This window comes from Delphinapterus leucas, chromosome 10 (assembly GCF_059928025.1).
Source record: "Delphinapterus leucas isolate spDelLeu-1000000601 "Yukka" chromosome 10, BTC_Dleu_Yukka2, whole genome shotgun sequence".
Lineage (NCBI taxonomy): Eukaryota > Metazoa > Chordata > Mammalia > Artiodactyla > Monodontidae > Delphinapterus > Delphinapterus leucas.
Genome location: NC_143138.1, coordinates 68,856,028 through 68,874,557, shown reverse-complemented (window position 1 = coordinate 68,874,557; position 18,530 = coordinate 68,856,028). Strand labels below are relative to the sequence as shown.

Sequence of the window (18,530 nt, the reverse complement as noted above, 5' to 3'; positions counted from 1 at the left end):
CATTATTAAACCTTTTGCTGCCCAGGCTTCTGGGCTGTGGGAGTGCAGGGCAAGCATTCTCTACAGTAAGCAGTCTTTGGTCCACAGTGGGGACTTTGCAGCTTAAGAGAGTGATTTCTTATGGGTTTACAGGTTGCATAGGGCCTAAGTCTTAGCCTTGTTGCTGTCTGAGACCAGCTTTGCTTACAAGCATTGAAGCTCATTTGAACACATGTGACTGGGATAATAAATGCCAAAGTACAGTTTAATGAAGACAAGTGTCATGTCTTTCAATTCTTAGTAATTTCTTCAACCACAGCCCATGAAGGCTGCGTTCAGATGGGCTTTTGTAATTGAAAGCAAAGCCTCCTAACGTTCTTGAATTCCCACCTACTTATCCCTAAAAGCTCTGTCTGGTGGTATGGTTAAAAGACAGTTTGGTAGCATTGGATCTCCTCATGTTTAAGATGGTGGTGTCTGTTCAAAAGTAGTTTTTATCTCTGAACTCTCATTTTAAGAAAATGAAACTGATAATCCTATTTTATGTACAGAGGTGATTATTATTTAAAATTTGTTTTATTGGTTTGTGTAATTGTAAGTTTCTTAGCTTAGATATGATCGATGAGGCAAGCTGAATCAATCTCAGAACTTGCAGTAATTTTATAGCTTCAAAAGACTAAACTTTATAAATAAATACCTTTCAAACAATTCTTCAGGGAAAATCAAAGAGTAAAATTCTTAGAACCGGGAGTCTTGCACTGTTTCCAGAACCCCTCTACAAAGAGTATTATATAAAAATGAGGTTTTGCACCAATTCCTCAACCCCTCCCTTTGTGCAAGAAGCTGTGACCAAAGGTGATTGCATTTCGTGGGGAGCCTTGTGTTTTGTTCATTGTGATCATTTCAAATCCCAGAAAAATCAAGTTGTTTTCCTTGCTTAAAAAAATGTCATATGGCTTTAAAGTTCTTTTGATAGGTGAGTCTTTGACATTCTGAAATTATCTTCTTCCTTTCACTCTTTTTGCCAAAAATACTTGTTTTTTGAAATTCTTCCCTAGCCAGCAGGAAGTATTTTGTGTTGTGAAGATGCACTTTGAAAATAAAGGAATAAAAACCTCTGTTCACAGAAATTCTCTACCTCATTTAAAATGTTCCCTGTTAACTGAAGGTCTTTGTGAGGACATTTGTGTGCTTGGGGACAGTGATGACAATTGGCCTTTTCTCATGTCAACAGAGCCTGATTCTCCAGCCATTCCTCCTAAGATCTGCGTGCAGGCTACTGAGTGACCTGGGCTTAGGTTGGCTGGTGGCCGGGGTTGGGGTGGGGAGTTAGGTTTTATCTTTATTTTACCATGTTTTGAGATCTAAAGATGAAACATCATTCATTGTGATGACTCTTAGCTGTTCCCCATCTCAAGCTCAAGCATGATCCATTCTTACCAGCAGTGGTGGGGCTAAAAGGGAGGAGGAATGGACATAGAAGTCTTGAAAAAGTCTTGCCGCCTCCCCCATGCTGGAGAACCATGCTTTGTGATCAGGGCTGTGCGCCTCATTTTCCTCCATTCCAGTTTCCCCTCATGTGTACCCTGTGATAGGCATATGAGTGTGGGCATAGTGGAATGATGGGGTTTATACTCTTCAGTAGAATCGCAGTAGGCAGAACGGGTCTCTGAACACCTTGCAATAATCATGACCTTGGGAAGGCTGTTACTGGAACTCCTCTTTATTATTATTTAACTGAAAACATGCAACGTATTTATCACAGGGAAAATAACTACAAATAATAATGTACTAAGTACTAATTCATCCAGAAATGTATTTCATATTTGTAACTTTATATTTTGTTCATTATTGCAACAAAATAATTGCACTAATTGCCGTTATATCATGCAGTACTAAGGGTGCTTTTATTCATTAGTAGTGCATGGGGGGGGGGTTGTTATTACTTACTTCATGTTGCATGTTAATGATGCATGTCTGAAATTTGTTGTGTCCTTCAAGGCATGATGGGTGGCTATCCGCCAGGCCTTCCACCTTTGCAGGGCCCAGTTGATGGCCTTGTTAGCATGGGCAGCATGCAGCCACTTCACCCCGGGGGGCCTCCACCCCACCATCTTCCGCCAGGTGTGCCCGGCCTCCCGGGCATACCACCACCGGGTAAGAACTTCATCCTCATTCACTCATTAATCTCATCTTCATATTCTCTTTTTCCTCCTTCAGCCATTTGTTCCAGGAGGTACCTGCTGCCCATGTGGGCAGGCCTTCCCTCACTGAGAATCCCAGGGATGTCAGCAGTAGGACCTGTCCTGTGTATTGAGCAGGTGGCTCAGCACCTGTGCCCTTGAGCACCTGGCTGCCTAGCAGCAGCACAGGACACATGACAGAAACTAGACTCAGCAGACCAAGGGGCAGGAGGCATACTCTAAAATCACTCAAACAATTCGACACGTGCTCAGAAAGCCAAACACAGCCTAGGAGGTCATGCTCTGCTCTCTTTATCAGTGAATGAAGTTTCCCAAATTGCCAGTTGATATAAAAAGCACTTTTTGCTCCTGAGTACATTTCTTCTTCTGGTTCAATTCTTATCTCAAAGGGTCTTCTGTGTAGAATCCCTGCTCCATCTTTTGCTTTTCAAGCAGCCCCTCCCCTCTAAGGGAATTACAGAGTCGCTAATGTAGACCTCTTTAGAAATCCTTCAGTCAGTCCTTCTAGGAACAGAAAGGAGGGAGAGAACGAATTTGTCCTGAACGAGTTTTCTATTTCTGAGTCCCCGAAGAAGGATGACATAACATTTAAAGAACAGCATAGCCCACCTTGCTACCTGGAGACACTGGTTTGTCTGTCAACAGAAGCTCAGAAGTTATGTCATATAGAAACATATAAGTGGAGCCCAGAAATAGGTACAGTTTTCCTTTACAATGAATTAGCAAATTTGAAAGATTATTATGAAAGGAAAATCACAAGTTCCCATATTAATTGCCATCATATGCAAAAAAACTGACCCTTAGGTATCTATTTGGAGGGAATGTGACCTTAAGATGACTTGGAATAGTATTTGATCCATTATCCAAAATATTAGCTAAAGGCCTGGCCCAGATGACAAAATGTAGAAACTCTTAGATTTGCTTACAACAGCATTGGATCTACCGACCCCGTGGCTATAAAGAGTTCCAAACAAAGCTTCAGAGGGTGTGCCCAGCAGTATGTAGGGTGAGCTAACCTGGTGGCTTGGCCTAGAGCCTTCAGTAACACTCTTTGTGATGTGAGTATTGCTTAGAGAATGGCCATAACTCCACAGAAGTATTTGATCTAGACACACCCAGAGGAGGAAATGTTCGTGGGCGTGGGTGCTTCATTGTGGAAGTGGTGGACTATGTGTGAGTTGCTCTTGCAGCAGGTGTCAGTCATAAAATGGGTGTGTTCCTGTGGCAGGTGGAGTTGTCCTTAATTCTGTGCCCTCTCCCCTTGGCAAGAGTATCTGACTGAGCAGTGAGACTAAGCTGGACTTAACTCCCAGGTGCATGTGCTACTCAGCAGGGGTCACACCGAAGGCCAGTACCCTCTAGGTAGCTGGTCTTCTGGCGGGTATTGGGGGGTAGATGTCTCCCTTTGCCCCTTTTTCAGATTCTAAATGCATTTGAAGAAAGCACAACACACCTGATGATAAGGAGACAGGGAAGAACCCCTCTTAGTATCTACACACGCACGTCTGATCAGGCTTTGAGAAGAGGGAGATTCAGTGAGCTCCTCTGGTGACTCAGCCTGCATTCTCACCAGCTGCCCCCTGGCATGGCATTTGTAAACAGAGGGCACATAGGGGGTTGGTTGCTGATTTTTTTGTGCTGCCCTGCAGAGATTGATACAGGCAGCTCAGGGGGGCCCACTGTGTTGTGAAATCTAAGGTGGGTGAGTGTCCTAGGGGGACAGGGGTTAATAATATGTTGCTGGAGCAGCAACTTACCCACTGCAACCTCTTCACTCACTCACAAATAATCACTAAGATCCTATTCTTGTGATTCAGGTACCCTTCTGGGTTCTTGGAATATAAAAATCCCTGCTTTGTAAACAGAAAGCTTGTTTTCACTTAGTGTGTTCTCTCTTACAAACGTCTAATGCTTCTTGGAAGTGGTATTTAGCAATTCTGAACCTTAGAGTAGTGGGTTGGTTCTGCCTGGTTAAAAATACCAACATTTTGAATCCAGAGAAACTATAGAATATGAAGTTAGCTCCTGTTGATCCTTCTCTGCAGCCAGCTGGACTTGTTTAAGGTTTAAGCAGTAGCTCACCAGGGTTTTGATTGTAGTTTGTTAGTTTTTAATGAACTGGGTCCCTTACCTATTGCTTTGTTTTATGAGACTAGGAAATGGACGGTCCTGAGATTAAAATAGCCCCAGACGCTAAATTTAAGACATCATGTTATTATCAACTAGGATCTATGAGACAGAACTTGCTTGTGTGACAGAAATTGCTTGTGACGAGTCACCAAGGGAAGTTTATACAAAGTCCAAATATAGTAGGACCATGGAATCTTTCTCTTTCCCTTTGTCATTTTGCATTTGAAGTGATAGCACCAAGGCTGCTCTGTTTCCAGATGATTCCTTTTCAATGTGCTGGTCTATCAAATGGCAGTGTCCCCTCTCTGCCAACATTAGTGACTCCAGTTAGAACCAGAGGTGCTGGTGGCCTGTGAGAGGACAGCAAGAATGTGCCTCCAGCCTCCACAAAGGTCACTTAATGTGCACTTGCACAAACCTCTTCCCTTATGTCCCTGCTGTCCTAACACATTGCATACAGCTGAGCCTGGTTGCAATGCCATTACTGCTGAAATTAAACACGGGCTTCAGTTGCAGGAAACTGTTGTCAAAAGAAAAATAGCTTGAAAATATAGTTGTATTCTGACTGTAGCTTACCTAGGGAAATACTAGAATTTTATGCAGGGTTCAAATTATTTCTAAGCCATGAATAATTAATGTACATCAGACAAATTGTCCTAGCTTTGTATTTAAAGTACGTAAAAAACAAAAGAACTGCATTTTCTATATGAATGCTACATCCTGTTTTGGGTGCTTAGGGTTCCTATCCACAAAGACTCAGGGCAGAGATCATAGGCTTGCATTATAAATGGCCTTTCTTATCAGACAGTAGTTTTCAGTCTTCTCAACCCAGAGCCTCTAATTGTGCCTGTAATTCTGAATTATAGGTGTGATGAACCAAGGAGTGGCCCCTATGGTAGGGACTCCAGCACCAGGTGGAAGTCCATATGGACAGCAGGTGAGCCTCCAAGTTGGATCTTCTAGGACTCAACAGAATTCAAGTTACCCTCTTTCTCAGAGCATGCACTGAGTATTTTTTTTTCCCTCACCATGTGTCTGTGCTCTTTCAGGTAGGTGTTTTGGGGCCTCCAGGGCAGCAGGCACCACCTCCATATCCTGGCCCACATCCACCCGGCCCCCCTGTCATACAGCAGCCAACAACACCCATGTTTGTGGCTCCCCCACCGAAGACTCAACGGCTTCTCCACTCAGAGGCCTACCTAAAATATATTGAAGGACTCAGTGCTGAGTCCAACAGCATTAGCAAGTGGGACCAGACCCTAGCAGGTAAGGAGAGTCCTCAAGAAGCCTTTTCGAAATCCATGCTTTATCGAAGTCCTCTCGCTGCTATGGACCTATTATATCAGGATAAATATCCATGATTCTTATACAGGCATACCTTGTTTTATTGCACTTTGCTTTGTTACTCTTCTCAGATACTGCATTTTTTACAAATTGAAGGTTTGTGGCAATGTGTCAAGCAAGTCTTTCGGCACCGTTTTTACAGTAGTATGTGCTCACTTCGTTTTTCTGTGTCACATTTTGGTAATTTTCACAATATTTCCAACTTTTTCATTATTATATTTGTTTTGGTGATCTGTGATCAACAGTCTTTGATATTACCATTGTAAAAAGATTACGACTTGCTGAGGGTTCAGATGATGGTTAATATTTTTTTAGCAGTGTAGTCTTTTTTAATTAAGGTATGTACATTGTTGTTTTAGACATGATGCTATATTGCATACTTAATAGACTACAGTATAGTGTAAACGTAACCAAAAAATTCATGCAACTCACTTTATTGTGGTGATTTGGAACCAAACCTGAGGTATGCCTTTATAAGTAAAATAAATTGTATACTTAGTAGAAGGGTTTGGAGCTTCTTTGAATATTGACGTTACATACTGAAAATGTTTTTTTGCTGAGTTTCAAAGCTTAGTTTTGTCAGAAATATCTATGCCATCTTCTTAAGTATATTCTGAATTTTTTCAGTTATTTTTCAGACATTTGGGGATAGCATAGATGGATTTGGGTAAATTAAAAATTATTTCAGGGCTTCCCTGGTGGCGCAGTGGTTGAGAGTCCACCTGCCATTACAGGGGACACGGGTTCATGCCCCGATCTGGGAAGATCCCACAGGCCGCGGAGCGGCTGGGCCCATGAGCCATGACCGCTGGGACTGTGCGTCAGGAGCCTGTGCTCCGCAATGGGAGAGGCCACAGCAGTGAGAGGCCCGCGTACTGCAAAAAAAAAAAAAAAAAAAAAAAAATTATTTCACCTCAATTTTTAAAAAAAAAATAATATTGGAAGACATGTTTCTATTAACCTATCAAGTTTATTCATTTAGTTCAGCAGGCTCAGCATATTTTCAGTACTTACTAAAATAACTTGCCTAGTTTCTGGAAAGAACTTTGGAAGTTTCTGTTCCTTTTTCATTTCTAAGCCAAATTTGATCATTTGATTGCTTTAAGAGTAGTAGGTGGTTTTCCCTTTCTTCATATTTACCTTTTTAGGAATTTTTGTTAATATTGGAGTAACTATAAAATATTAATGATCAGATCTTTTAGGTGTTTGTACAACTTTTATATTCCCATTCTAGTAATTATGTTATCTTGTGCAGCTGTTTTGTGAAGTAATTGTTAGAAATTAGGTAATTTCTAGGACTTCACTGGTGGCACAGTGGTTAAGAATCCGCCTGCCAACGCAGGAGACACGGGTTCGAGCGCTGATCTGGGAAGATCCCACATGCTGCAGAGCAGCTAAGCCTGTGCGCCACAACTACTGAGCCTGTGCTCCAGAGCCCGTGAGCCACAACTACTGAGCCCGCGAGCCACAACTACTGAAGCCTGTGTGCCTAGAGCCCATGCTCCACAACAAGAGAAGCCACCACAATGAGAAGCGCGCGCACCGCAACGAAGAGTAGCCCCCACTCACCGCAACTAGAGAAAGTCCGCACGCAGCAACGAAGACCCAATGCAGCCAAAAATAAATTAATTAATTTTTTAAAAAAGACATTAGATAATTTATAAACTGCAAAGTGTAAAACGAGACATCCTTGGCTAGGTAGTCTCATACCTAAGTAAAATAGTTTTCTAAAAACCAAGATGCCTAATAAAACAATGTAAGAAATTTGCTTGGAAGTATTCTGCAGAGTTAAAATTCATAATATTCAATAAATAATAAATGTTTCATGTTTTAATCTGTCAGACCTTAGGACTGATATTTGTATTTCTCTGTCTGCACTTTAATTTTCAGCCCGAAGACGCGATGTCCATTTGTCAAAAGAACAGGAGAGCCGACTCCCCTCTCACTGGCTGAAAAGTAAAGGGGCCCACACCACCATGGCAGACGCCCTCTGGCGCCTTCGGGATCTGATGCTCCGAGACACCCTTAATATTCGCCAAGCATACAATCTAGAAAACCTTTAATCACATCAATTACGATTCTTTTATAGAAGCATAAAGAGTTTTGTGGAACAGTAGCCATTTTAGTTACTGGGGGTGGGGGGAGGAACAAAGGATGATCATTTTTATTGCATTTTATTGTACATCACAAGGCCATTTTTATATAAGGACACTTTTAATAAGCTATTTCAATTTGATTTTGTTATATTAAGTTGACTTTATCAAATACACAAAGATTTTTTTTTTGCATATGTTTCCTTCGTTTAAAACCAGTTTCATAATTGGTTGTATTTAGACTTGGAGTTTTATCTTTTTACTTGTTGCCATAGAGCTGAAACCATCAAAGGTTTTTTGTCTTGGCTTGGGGTTTCTGTTTCTTGTTTTTTTTGGTTGGTTTCTTGTTTTTGTTTTTTTTAAATAACAAACAAAATGAAAAAAAACACACACAAGAGTTTACAGATTAGTTTAAGTTGTCAATGAAATGTGAAGTTGGCCCTAGTTTACATCTTAGAGAGGAGAGTGTACTTGTGTCTGTTTCACGTGCCTAAATATCTTATGCCACTTTTGCAAGAACTGTTTCTTCCAGGTAGAGTGAAAGGTTGTTAGTTGGATTGTAGATGTTTGGCAGACATGGCACATTTGCTCTAGTAACTCAGAAATCTGAAGTCAGCACTGTGCACTCTTCTGCAGCTAATGCAGCTCCCGGACGCCTGGAGGGAGAAAGCACTTTTTCTTGTGCTGAGTTAGACATCTATGGTGTCAGTTATTTTTGCAGAACATGTGCACAACCCTGAATTATATTTAGTCTTGGCAGGTAAGTTTAAGGGTACTTTTGATCTTTTTGTAATGAATTCACAATTTATGCCTATACATGTTAGGTGATTTAAAACTTTAAATCTCTACATTGCAAATTATTGAAGTTCATCTTGAAGAAAGTACTGAGGTGTGCTGGAGGTGATTTATTTTTAAACATAACACCTAACCTAACTTAGGGAAGGGAGTGCATTAACCAGATATGGGCTGTGTCAGAAGCATAATTGTAAAAGGCTGGATTGCCTGCATATGCAAGTATGTTTTAGTATTCTTTATTTCCTCATCAGATCTGGCTTTTTCTTTTCTTTTTCTCCTAAGTTTCAGGGTTGTAATTCTCAACCAGAAATTTAAGACTTTATAAAATAATTTTAAAATTCAGCTTGTGCTTTTGAATTTCAGGAGAAGGAAATCATAATTTAAGAAAATGCTCACTAAAAAGACCATTACAGATCCCAAACACTTAGGTTTGATGACCCTGTCTCTCTTATATGACTCTGGAAAAAAACATTTGGAGGCAGTATATAATGCTCAGACAAGTGGAAAGCATCAAACATGGTACAGTATTTCACTCAGCGTTTTTGAAACCTGCTTTATTGTAACAAGGTGGTTGCCATTGTGGTGGAGCTTCCACTGCTGTTTGTAAATTGAGAGTGACTCTCAGAGGATACTTTTTTCTTTTAATCTGGTATGAGTCAATACCTGGATATTTAATTACCATTCTTAGTAAATCATGGGGACAGAAGAGTTTAGAATGGAAAAAAGTCTCTTGTATCTAGATACTTTAATTACAGGAGGTCCTTATAACTTAATTGCCTATAAGTCAACCACTGGATCTCAATTTGCATCAAGTATTTTAAACAGTTCTGAATTTTAAAAAATGTTTTGCAGTACTATGTCAGTACCTTATTGTTAAACTGAATCAGATAAAGAAATCTTCAGTTCTTGGTTATTTGGGCCATTGAATCATCATGGACTGTATAATACAATCAGATTATTTTATTTCTAGACATCCTTGAATTACACCAAAGAACCTGAAATTTAATTTTGGTTAAGTTATTTATTTATTTCATGCACCCGTCTTATTTCCCTTTTTAAGGTCTGGAAGAGACTTCTTTGGGAAGACTCTAAAAACTCTTCACTGTGGTCTATGTGGGGCATTAGAAGCCAGAGCACTCCTCCTCCAGGCTCCTTCTCAGTGTCTGGAGGTGCTGTAGGAACCATAGATCCAGCCAGGGGCTTCCCTAAGGCAGTGCAGAGCCGGGCCAGGGGGCCATTAGGCAGGCCCTAATTACCTTTAAAAAAAAAAAAAAGCTCTATGTATTTATTTTAGAATCATGTCTTTCTGTATATTAACTTGGAGAATGTCAATTAATATTTTAGGATATAAGATTTGAGGTCAGCCATCTTCCAAAAAAGAAAAGAAAGAAAAAAAAAAAGCCCTGACTTTAAAAGGTACATGTGAACTATACATCTTTTTTTTCCATGAGTTTTAGGAACTGTAGTGATATGGCTTAGAAAGTATAATGGCCTAAATGTTTTCAAAATGTAAGTTCATGTGGAAAAGAATTTTGTTTATGTGCGGAAAAAGACCTATAGGTTTAAAATAGTATGTCAGCCAACTGATTTAAAAGGCCTTGAATTACTTTGTTTTTGAACCCACCCTTTTCTTCCTATGAGGAAGAATTAAGAGGGGACTCTTCTTTGTGTAAAATCTCCAAATTGGTGTTGTTGATTTTTGAACTTAAACATTTTCAGACTTGATTAAAACTTGGTTTATTCTAATTTCTGTATCAAAAGAGGTTTAAGTGATAACTAGTCTTATAATATGTATGTATCATATCTTTGTTCATCTAAAGCTTTTTAATCCAAATAAAAATGGAGTTTGCAAAGTGATTTGGATTAACCAGGTTTGGTTGTTTTGTTAAAGCTGTGTCAGATGTTAGTTTCAAGTAGGTTTAATTTCTGCAAGCCTTGATTTTATGTTGACAGCGATATGGCTGCCAATTTAAAGGAAGAGAGCTCCTTGGGGAGAGGCAAAAGTCAGTGTCCAGACACTGATCCAAGGCTTAGGCTGCATTAACACAGAAGCTGAATGTAGTCACACTGCAGCCTTACTTGCCCGTGCCAAGCCTCTCAGACTGGCAGTCAAGGATTCCTAACATGTCTTCAGCATGGGCAGAAATGCAGGTTGAAGTTAAAATTGCAGAGGGAGTTGTTACTGATGATGGCAGGTAAGGCAAGCATGTCCTGTATCATAAATCAGTGTAATCCATTTCAAATAGCTGTGTGTGGCCAGAAGAGAGAAGTGGCCCGGGTATGTTTTTATCATGCTTATAATCTCTTAAAATATGACAACACTTTTAATAGAAGGTGTTGGTAAAATCAACCAACTGTTTTCCTCTAATATCACTTTGCAAATCCCTGTGGTTCTGTTCTCCTAAGAGTTTAGGGCTGTACTTCCATCTCTGCTCATAAACATATTTTGAATGATCGTTGATGTATAGTTAAACATTCCAGCTGAACACTCTGAGCAATAGTGCTAAGTATTACTCTGTTCCTTTTGCATTTGGAAGTGTGCGAGGTCAGCTGAATGAAAGTTCATACCTGAACAAATTAATAGACTATTTCTATCCCCCAGATAGATGTGGAATGCACGTCTTGTGGATTATACATAAAAGTGTGTCAAGAAATTCCAAATTTAATACACGTGTGTGAAAACTAAGAACTGATGCTGCTTTACTAGCAGAGAAGTTGTTTTGGAAAACACCATGGTCCAAGTGTATATATTTTTTTAAGAGAAGTAACGGTGTGAGAGATCCAAACTTCTAAAAGAGATTAATTTGATTGAGTTATAACTTCAGAGATGTAGGCAAGATTTCCAAAAGAGGACTACTAGATGAACAAAGATAGCCCTTCCTTATTGAGTATTTACTCTGTGCTTAGGTATTGGGTTGGCCAAAAAGTTCCTTGAATTTTTAAGTAAAAATAAAAGACATTTTTCATTTTCACCAAGAACTTTGTTGAACAACATATTCACACTCTGCCATTTTTCAGGCAACTTCATAATTCCATCTTCCCAAAACTTTTTATCTTTTTGAGCAAAGAACTGTTCCAGGTGCCTTTTACAGTCTTGCAGAGAATTGGCATTTTTTCCATGAAGAGAATTTTGTAAAGACCGAAATAAATGGAAATACGCAGGTGCAATATCTGGTGAATACGACGGATGAATTAGAATTTCCCAGCCAAGCTGTAACAGTTTTTCCCTGGTCATTGAAACGTGCGGTCTTGTGTCATCCTGATGGAAGATTATGCGTTTTCTGTTGACTAATTCCGGATGCTTTTCGTCGAGGGCTGCTTTCAGTTGGTCTAACTGGGAGCAGTACTTGTTGGAATTAATCGTTTTGTTTTCTGGAAGGAGCTCATAATAGAGGACTCCCTCCCAATCCCACCGTATATACAACATCACCTTCTTTGGATGAAGACCGGCCTTTGGTTGGTTGGTGGTGGTTCATTTAGCTTGCCCCACGATCTCTTCTGTTCCACATTATAGTACAGTATCCACTTTTCATCGCCTGTCACAATTTGTTTTAAAAATAGAATGTTCTCGTTACGTTTAAGTAGAGAATTGCATGCGGAAATACAGTCAAGAAGGCTTTTTTCACTTAAATTATGGAACCCAAACATCAAAGCAATTAACATAACCAAGCGGTGATTTTCAATGCTTGATTTGGATATTTTTGAGTATGTCGGCTCTCTCACGCATGGTATAACGTTGATTGTTCTCAGTGTCTCGATTTGATCACTATCAACTTCAGTAGGTCTACCTGACCGTGGAGCATTGTCCAGCGGGAAATCTCCAGCACAAAACTTCACTAACCGCTTTTGACATGTTCGATCAGTCACAGCACCTTCTCCATACACTGCACAAATCTTTTTATGTGTTTCAGTTGCGTTTTTACCTTCCTTGAAATAATAAAGCACAGGGACTTCCCTGGTGGCGCAGTGGTTGGGAATCCACCTGCCAATGCAGGGGACACAGGTTCTATTCCTGCTCCGGGAAGATCCCACATGCCTCGGGGCAACTAAGCCCGTGCACCACAACTACTGAGCCTGTGCTCTAGAGCCCATGAGCCACAACTAACTGAAGCCCATGCGCCTAGAGCCCGTGCTCTGCAACAAGAGAAGCCACTGCAAGGAGAAGCCCTCACATCGCAACGAAGAGTAGCCCCCACTGTCCACAGCTAGAGAGAGCCCGCGCGCAGCAACAAAGACCCAACGCAGCCAAAAATAAATAAAATTTATATTAAAAAAAATAAAGCATAATACACGGAAAATGTTGCTTCCATCTTCAATATTAAAATGGCTGCACAAAAATTCACCAATTTTGATTTTTTTTTTTAATGCACGCTGATATGAGACCTGTCACAATACAGTCTAGCAAAATTGTTTCGAATGAAGTTAAAGACGGCTAAGCGCTACTAGAGCCATCTTACGGGAAAAACCGAATGAACTTTTTGGTCAACCCAATACTTTCCCTATCCATTCAGATGATAAAATGAAGCTCCAAGGCCCATGTTCTTTGTCTAACACCCCAGTGGAGGTAGACTTCTAGCAATAAATGCTAATTAGATTTTTGTCATTCTGAAGTATTGTGGTTTTTGAAATGCAAGTTATTAAATTGTTTGCCTTGTAGTTCACAGTAGGGGGCACTGCAGTTCTGTAAGCAGCATATGAGAGCATTGCTGTTTAAATTATTTAAGTTCCCTTAAATAATCCTAGTGTCTGATAAGTGGGATAGTTATATTCCTTAGTAGAACTGTTAAAAAATTGAGGCAAAGTTAAAAAGCTTGCACCTTGGTTAACAAAAATTAGTTCTGTAGCATCCAAATTAATATGCTTTGAAAGTATCTTCAATTTTAATTGCTTTGCTAGTCTACTTGCCTTGAAGTCAGACATTGTTGTGTTGTCTTCAAAGCTTCATTGTCTTAAATAAATTGGCACTCCAATACATATATTTTAGAAAGATGAAGAAAACTCTAGGGAAGTTTAGCACAAATTTCAGACTAGAGATTCTCCCTGGGATGGAGGCAGCAGGATAGGCCAGGGAAGGAAACCACAGCAGACAACAGAAGTTAGCTGATGGTTTTATTAGCATTTACAACTATTCTTTGTAAAAGGTATGTATGTTACATATGCTCTTTACATAGGTACAAAATATTAAACTTCTAAAACAGGTTGGGGGAACAAATGGGAGTTAAGGCCACAATTTAAATTCATTATGCAGCAGTCTAGTCACTAAAAGTAACTATGAGGTTTAGGGTCACCAGGAATGCCTGAGGTAACAAAAGCGCACATGAGGACTACCTTCCTCTCCCTGGTGCTGTTGGTCATCACTGGTCTTCATACTCAAGCCACCTCTGAGCAGTGACTCATTAGTGCTTTAATGAGATCTGAGTAGTCAGTGGCTCCTTAATTATACTGGATTGGTTCTAACATAAATGGACTGACTTAAATTAGAAAAAAAAAAAAAATCCCTTAGAACAATTTGTGGCAGATATCATTAACTTGAGGATACCCTGTGGCCTTAAGCATCTGCTTCTGTGTTCATGAGCAACAGTTAGAAACGATTTTGAAACTTAGTCTTCTTTAATATGTATATATTTTCTTGTTTGAAAAGATGTTGGATATGGTTATCCAAACATGGAAAGATGCCTTTGCTTTTTCTACCAACTGATCCAAACTTATTCTGGGTCAGATTGGAAAATCTCTCCCTATAGACTGAGCCTCTGATTTAGCTCAAGTCTATGGTTGCTTTATGCTGTGAAGATTCACTTTCTTTGGGAAGGAGCAGTGTCTTTATCTTTAGCAGCTGGATGAAAGCAACATCTTCATCTCAGAGGGGAGTGAAACGTGTCGCTCCCCAGTCCTCATGGAGGTCCAGCCCTTGTATGTTAGTGGAGCCAAGCAAGGAAAGGGGTTGTCTGTGTTCACAAGAGCACTTAACATGAATAACGTACGGTCACATTCTAACAAAATGTTTACAAATTGGTAGCTAGCAGAAATGTAGTCTGCATAATAATCCTCGTTTAAATGATCCTACAGTAGATAACTTTTATTCATAGTAAGTCTGAATTCTGCAAAAAACTAAATAAGGTTATCGCTTGTTACCTAAAACAAAGGACTTCACAAACAATTCAGGCTACACTGAAAAGCATCCTGATTGATCCTTGAATTGTTTAGAAATGTTTCATGGACTAGATTCAATGGGTAGGTGTGTTTTAGTAGGAAATAATTTTCCCACAAGTGCTGTCCATCAGTGACTTGGGAAGTATCCAAGCAGAGACAGGAAAACTATAAAAGTTCTTTGTAAAGGCAGTTCTATGTAAGAACAAGAGACCCGAAAAGTACGTCTTTAAAGGAGTTGAAACCAGTAGTAAAGTTTCATATTCACTTTATTGACTGCTGAAGTTCAGTCTCTGATGCATCTTCCAGCCTTCTCTGATACTGCCTTTCTGAGGCTTTTCTACGGTAGACATCGTCTGTATCAAACAAAGATTTTATTTAGATTTTCAAGAGACTAAGGAATTAAAAATACATATCTGAGTAATTTAACCAATAGTCTAGATCTGTCACCTGAATATCAACATTAAGGCTTAACTCAATGCCAGAATAAACTTAAAACAAGATTTGATTTAAATGAGCACTGTGTTAAAGGAGCTCTCAATATCAATAGCAGGGTCAGAGTCAGTGTCTTCAAAGATAGTGTCATGTCCCAGCACAGCCCTTAGCAATTTCACTTCTCTCTGAAATCATCCTTCTTAACTGGCCCTGCAGAGGCACTTCTGGCCCTATAGCTCTCTGCTGCTCCCTCTGCCACACCCAGGAACTGAGGGCTGGGAGATGAGGGCAGTCTCCTTGTTCTCAGCTGCTGCTTTTCCAGACTACTACTGATTCTCCACCTTCTTCCTCTGGGTCCTGTGCCATTTGCCACCATCTTCTCTGCACTGGCACCTGCTGTCCATCACTCCCCTTCAGTCTCTGAAAATGCTGGCATCTAGCTCAGGTTCCTTGACCCTGTCCTGTGCCATCTTCCCAGGCAACACCACCCCCAACAGAGATGAAGCACCAGCCCCCTTCATCTTCCTTACTTCTCAACTTCTACCATCTGCTTGCAGTGTTCCTCTGAAGCAATAAGTTCATTCTGCTCTGACCACAACCTCTACTACCTTTCTGTCCTTGGACCTTCACCAACTTCCTCAGGCCCTTGTCCTCTCTTCCTGCCCAGATCAGCTGAAATTCCCTCTCATCAATATCAACTTCTTGATATACCTTCAAAACCCAAACTACAGATTAATCCAACTTACTTCTCCATGCCTCATTCTGCTTGCTTTGCACTGTGGGCCCAACTGTTGCATCTAACTGGGTCCACTGTGATGCCTGGCAGTCCTGTTTCTTCAGCCATGGCCCTGACCCTACTTTACCGACCCTACTTTACCCACCCCGAAATGGCCGTGAACTTTCTTCGCAGAGAAAAGTCATCAGTAAAGAACTCTTCCAGCTGACTTCCAAGGGCTACTCCTTGCCCTGCTCTGGTCCCATCCTCTCCCACCTTCTCAAGGGCCAAGGTATCTCCAGCCTCCCTCCACCCTCTCTTTCCTGATCAGTATTTGCATATTTCAAGTCTCTCCTGGTAGGGGAGAGGGGGCTTACCTCCCATTCACTTAGTTGAACTTCCTGAACCTCCTGTCTTCTGTGATAACAAGCCCTTCATGTTTCCCTTCTTGCCTCTCTGGTCACTCTTAGTCACCCTTAAAATGTTGGGGTTTAAACTCTGACTTTCATCACAATCAGCTTGTGAATGACCCACAAACCTAGATCTGAGGCCCAGATCTGCCTTCTGAGCTTCAGTTCTGTATAACCATCTCCCCCCTCAGCACGTCCAAAATGGAGCCCAGGACTGTCCTGCCTGTGTTCCCCCTGCCCCAGCTGCCCTACCAGAAGCCGCCACTCCTCATTTCCTGAGTGCAGTCAATCACCAAGCCCTTGTTAGTACTACCTCTGGGGTGTCTCTCAACTCCGCCCACTTCTTGGCATCTCACCCTAGTCCAGGCCACCATCTCAAATCTGGACAACCACACAGCCTAAGTGTTCCTGTCAATCCGCCCTCCACAAGAAAGCATTCTCCACATATGTTCACCAGCTGCGGCTTAAAACTCTTCAGCCCTGTGGGATACACTGTTGGTTCTTCAGTCCCTTTGTGGCCCTGCCCAGGCACCTTTCTAACCACGTCATCCCTCACTCTGCTCACCTGCTTCAGTCCCTGAAACACAGCAGCATACTTTCACACCGAGGCCCCAAGGTTTGCTCTTACCACTGGCAGAAGACACTTTCAAGTCCATAAAGGTTTCCCTCATCTGGCTGACACCTACTCAATCTTCGGACCCTACCTGACATGGTAACTCCTCCAGGAAGCCTTCCTTGCACCACCTAGTCCAATTCAGGTGCCCCACCCAGGACTCCCATGCTCCCCCAACTTTCCCCCCACAGCAGTGATCACACTTAATAGTAACTGTATGATCTGTCTCTCCCATTAGTGCTCTTCTGGTGTGGGGGCCCTCCACCTTATATCCTCTCATCAGTGCTCATTAAATATGAAGGAATGGGTGAACACAGTAGGATTAAATATCTTTAGAAAGCACTTTTTTTTAAAAAATGAGGGTTGGTGATTCACAAGTGATTGTGTTTCTGGAGAGGGAGAAAGCAGAAAGGGCCTAGGGGTTAGGGAAGTCTTCCTGGAAGAGGAACTAGCCTGTCCAGGCTAGTGCTCAGCAAAGCAATGCCAGACACACTTTTTGTAGTGCTGGGCATTGGTACCAATGACTGGCCAGTAAAGACAGTAGTATTTAGCTAAGCCGGGCCAACCAAGTTCCCTCTAGGGTTTGGACTGGCCAGTTAGGAACTTCCATGAATCCTCAAGATCCCACCCGCCTCTAGGTGCTGTGAGAAGTCTATTCCTTAGGCCCGAAAAGTGTCACCGGCATGGCCGAAGGGCAGGCTTGAAAGGAGGGCGTCCTGAGTGGAGTCACGTGCCCTCCTCTCAAAGTGCAGGGAAGGTCTCAAGATCGGATACCAATGTGCCTTTGTCGCCCCGCTTACAGGAGAGCCCAGGCGGATCTCCACCGCCCAACGAAGGGAACCGCACTCGCCCTTCTGACCAGGGTAAAAGCACCTCAGCGCTGAGCGGAATGAGAGGTCTACAAGCTGAGAACAGCCCCCAGGAAAACGGCTCCCTCGCCGCCTCCCGCCTGCCTGAAATGAAACAGAGGCTGCTCTGCACCCCCACTTACAGAAGGTCTCCTGGCCCACGCGCACTTTAATCATGATCCACTCCATCGTTCCTCCCAGGACAAAAAAGAAGGGCAGGAACCTGTAGACGCCGAGTCGCTGCTTCCCGGGCACCCGCTGCAGAACCCGCCTCACCTGGGCTCTGGAAAACATGCCGGACCGCTGTCGTGGAGAAGGGTACGGCGGAACGAAGAGCGACGGGAGCTGTCCCAGTTCCTGGACTGGAGCTCCCGGATGAAGCCGAAGCCGAAGCCGTCGCCGTCCTGCCCGTCCTTGCTGAGTCCGGCGGCCAGGTAGCCGTGCGATCCCGGCCCTGGGCCACCTCCTAGGAGGTGAGGAGCGGAACGGGTAAGGAGCAGCGCTGAGCTCGGGACCCAGAATGTGGAGCGGCTCCACCAATCTGAGTGCGGTGGGCTGCGTGGGTCCGCCAATCAGAATGCGGCGGAGTGCGCGTGCTCTGTGAGGCCTAAACCAGCTGGCGCAGACTCCTCTGCTCCAGAGGCAGGGCGGGCCAAGGGGCGGGGCCTCCCACGTGGCGTCGGTCCGGCCCCGCCTCGCGGCCTCCCCTGTGCAAGCTGGTATTCGGAGTTGGCGGACGCGCCCCCTACTCTGCCACCGCCATCTTTTTTCTTAAAGTCCTAGTAGAAGTGATGACCCTCTATGATGGACTACTAAA

The 18,530-nt window shown here is 42.3% G+C and overlaps 2 protein-coding genes across 21 annotated transcripts in view; one reads left to right on the top strand and one right to left on the bottom strand.

Moving 5' to 3' along the window:
* PBRM1 (polybromo 1) overlaps positions 1-10,402 on the top strand; it is a 101,736-nt gene extending 91,334 nt beyond the window's left edge. For 19 of the 20 annotated variants that reach the window (XM_022572910.3, XM_022572906.3, XM_089919452.1 and 16 more), the window contains 4 exons: positions 1,981-2,136; positions 5,180-5,250; positions 5,363-5,579; positions 7,548-10,402. In XM_022572910.3, coding sequence (XP_022428618.1) covers positions 1,981-2,136; positions 5,180-5,250; positions 5,363-5,579; positions 7,548-7,720 — 617 coding nt within the window. In that variant the 3' untranslated portion in view covers positions 7,721-10,402. The remainder of the gene's footprint in view (positions 1-1,980; positions 2,137-5,179; positions 5,251-5,362; positions 5,580-7,547) is intronic. The other variant, XR_016394730.1, reaches the window with a different exon arrangement.
* A 3,238-nt stretch (positions 10,403-13,640) lies between these two features.
* Positions 13,641-18,124, bottom strand: UQCC5 (ubiquinol-cytochrome c reductase complex assembly factor 5). The gene is made up of 2 exons (XM_022572934.3): positions 17,857-18,124; positions 13,641-15,048 (listed from the first exon to the last, which is right to left on the bottom strand). Exons 1-2 carry the CDS (start codon positions 18,005-18,007, stop codon positions 14,957-14,959), a joined length of 243 nt encoding a protein of 80 aa, XP_022428642.1. The 5' UTR covers positions 18,008-18,124; the 3' UTR covers positions 13,641-14,956.
* Between the last annotated feature and the right edge of the window lie 406 nt (positions 18,125-18,530).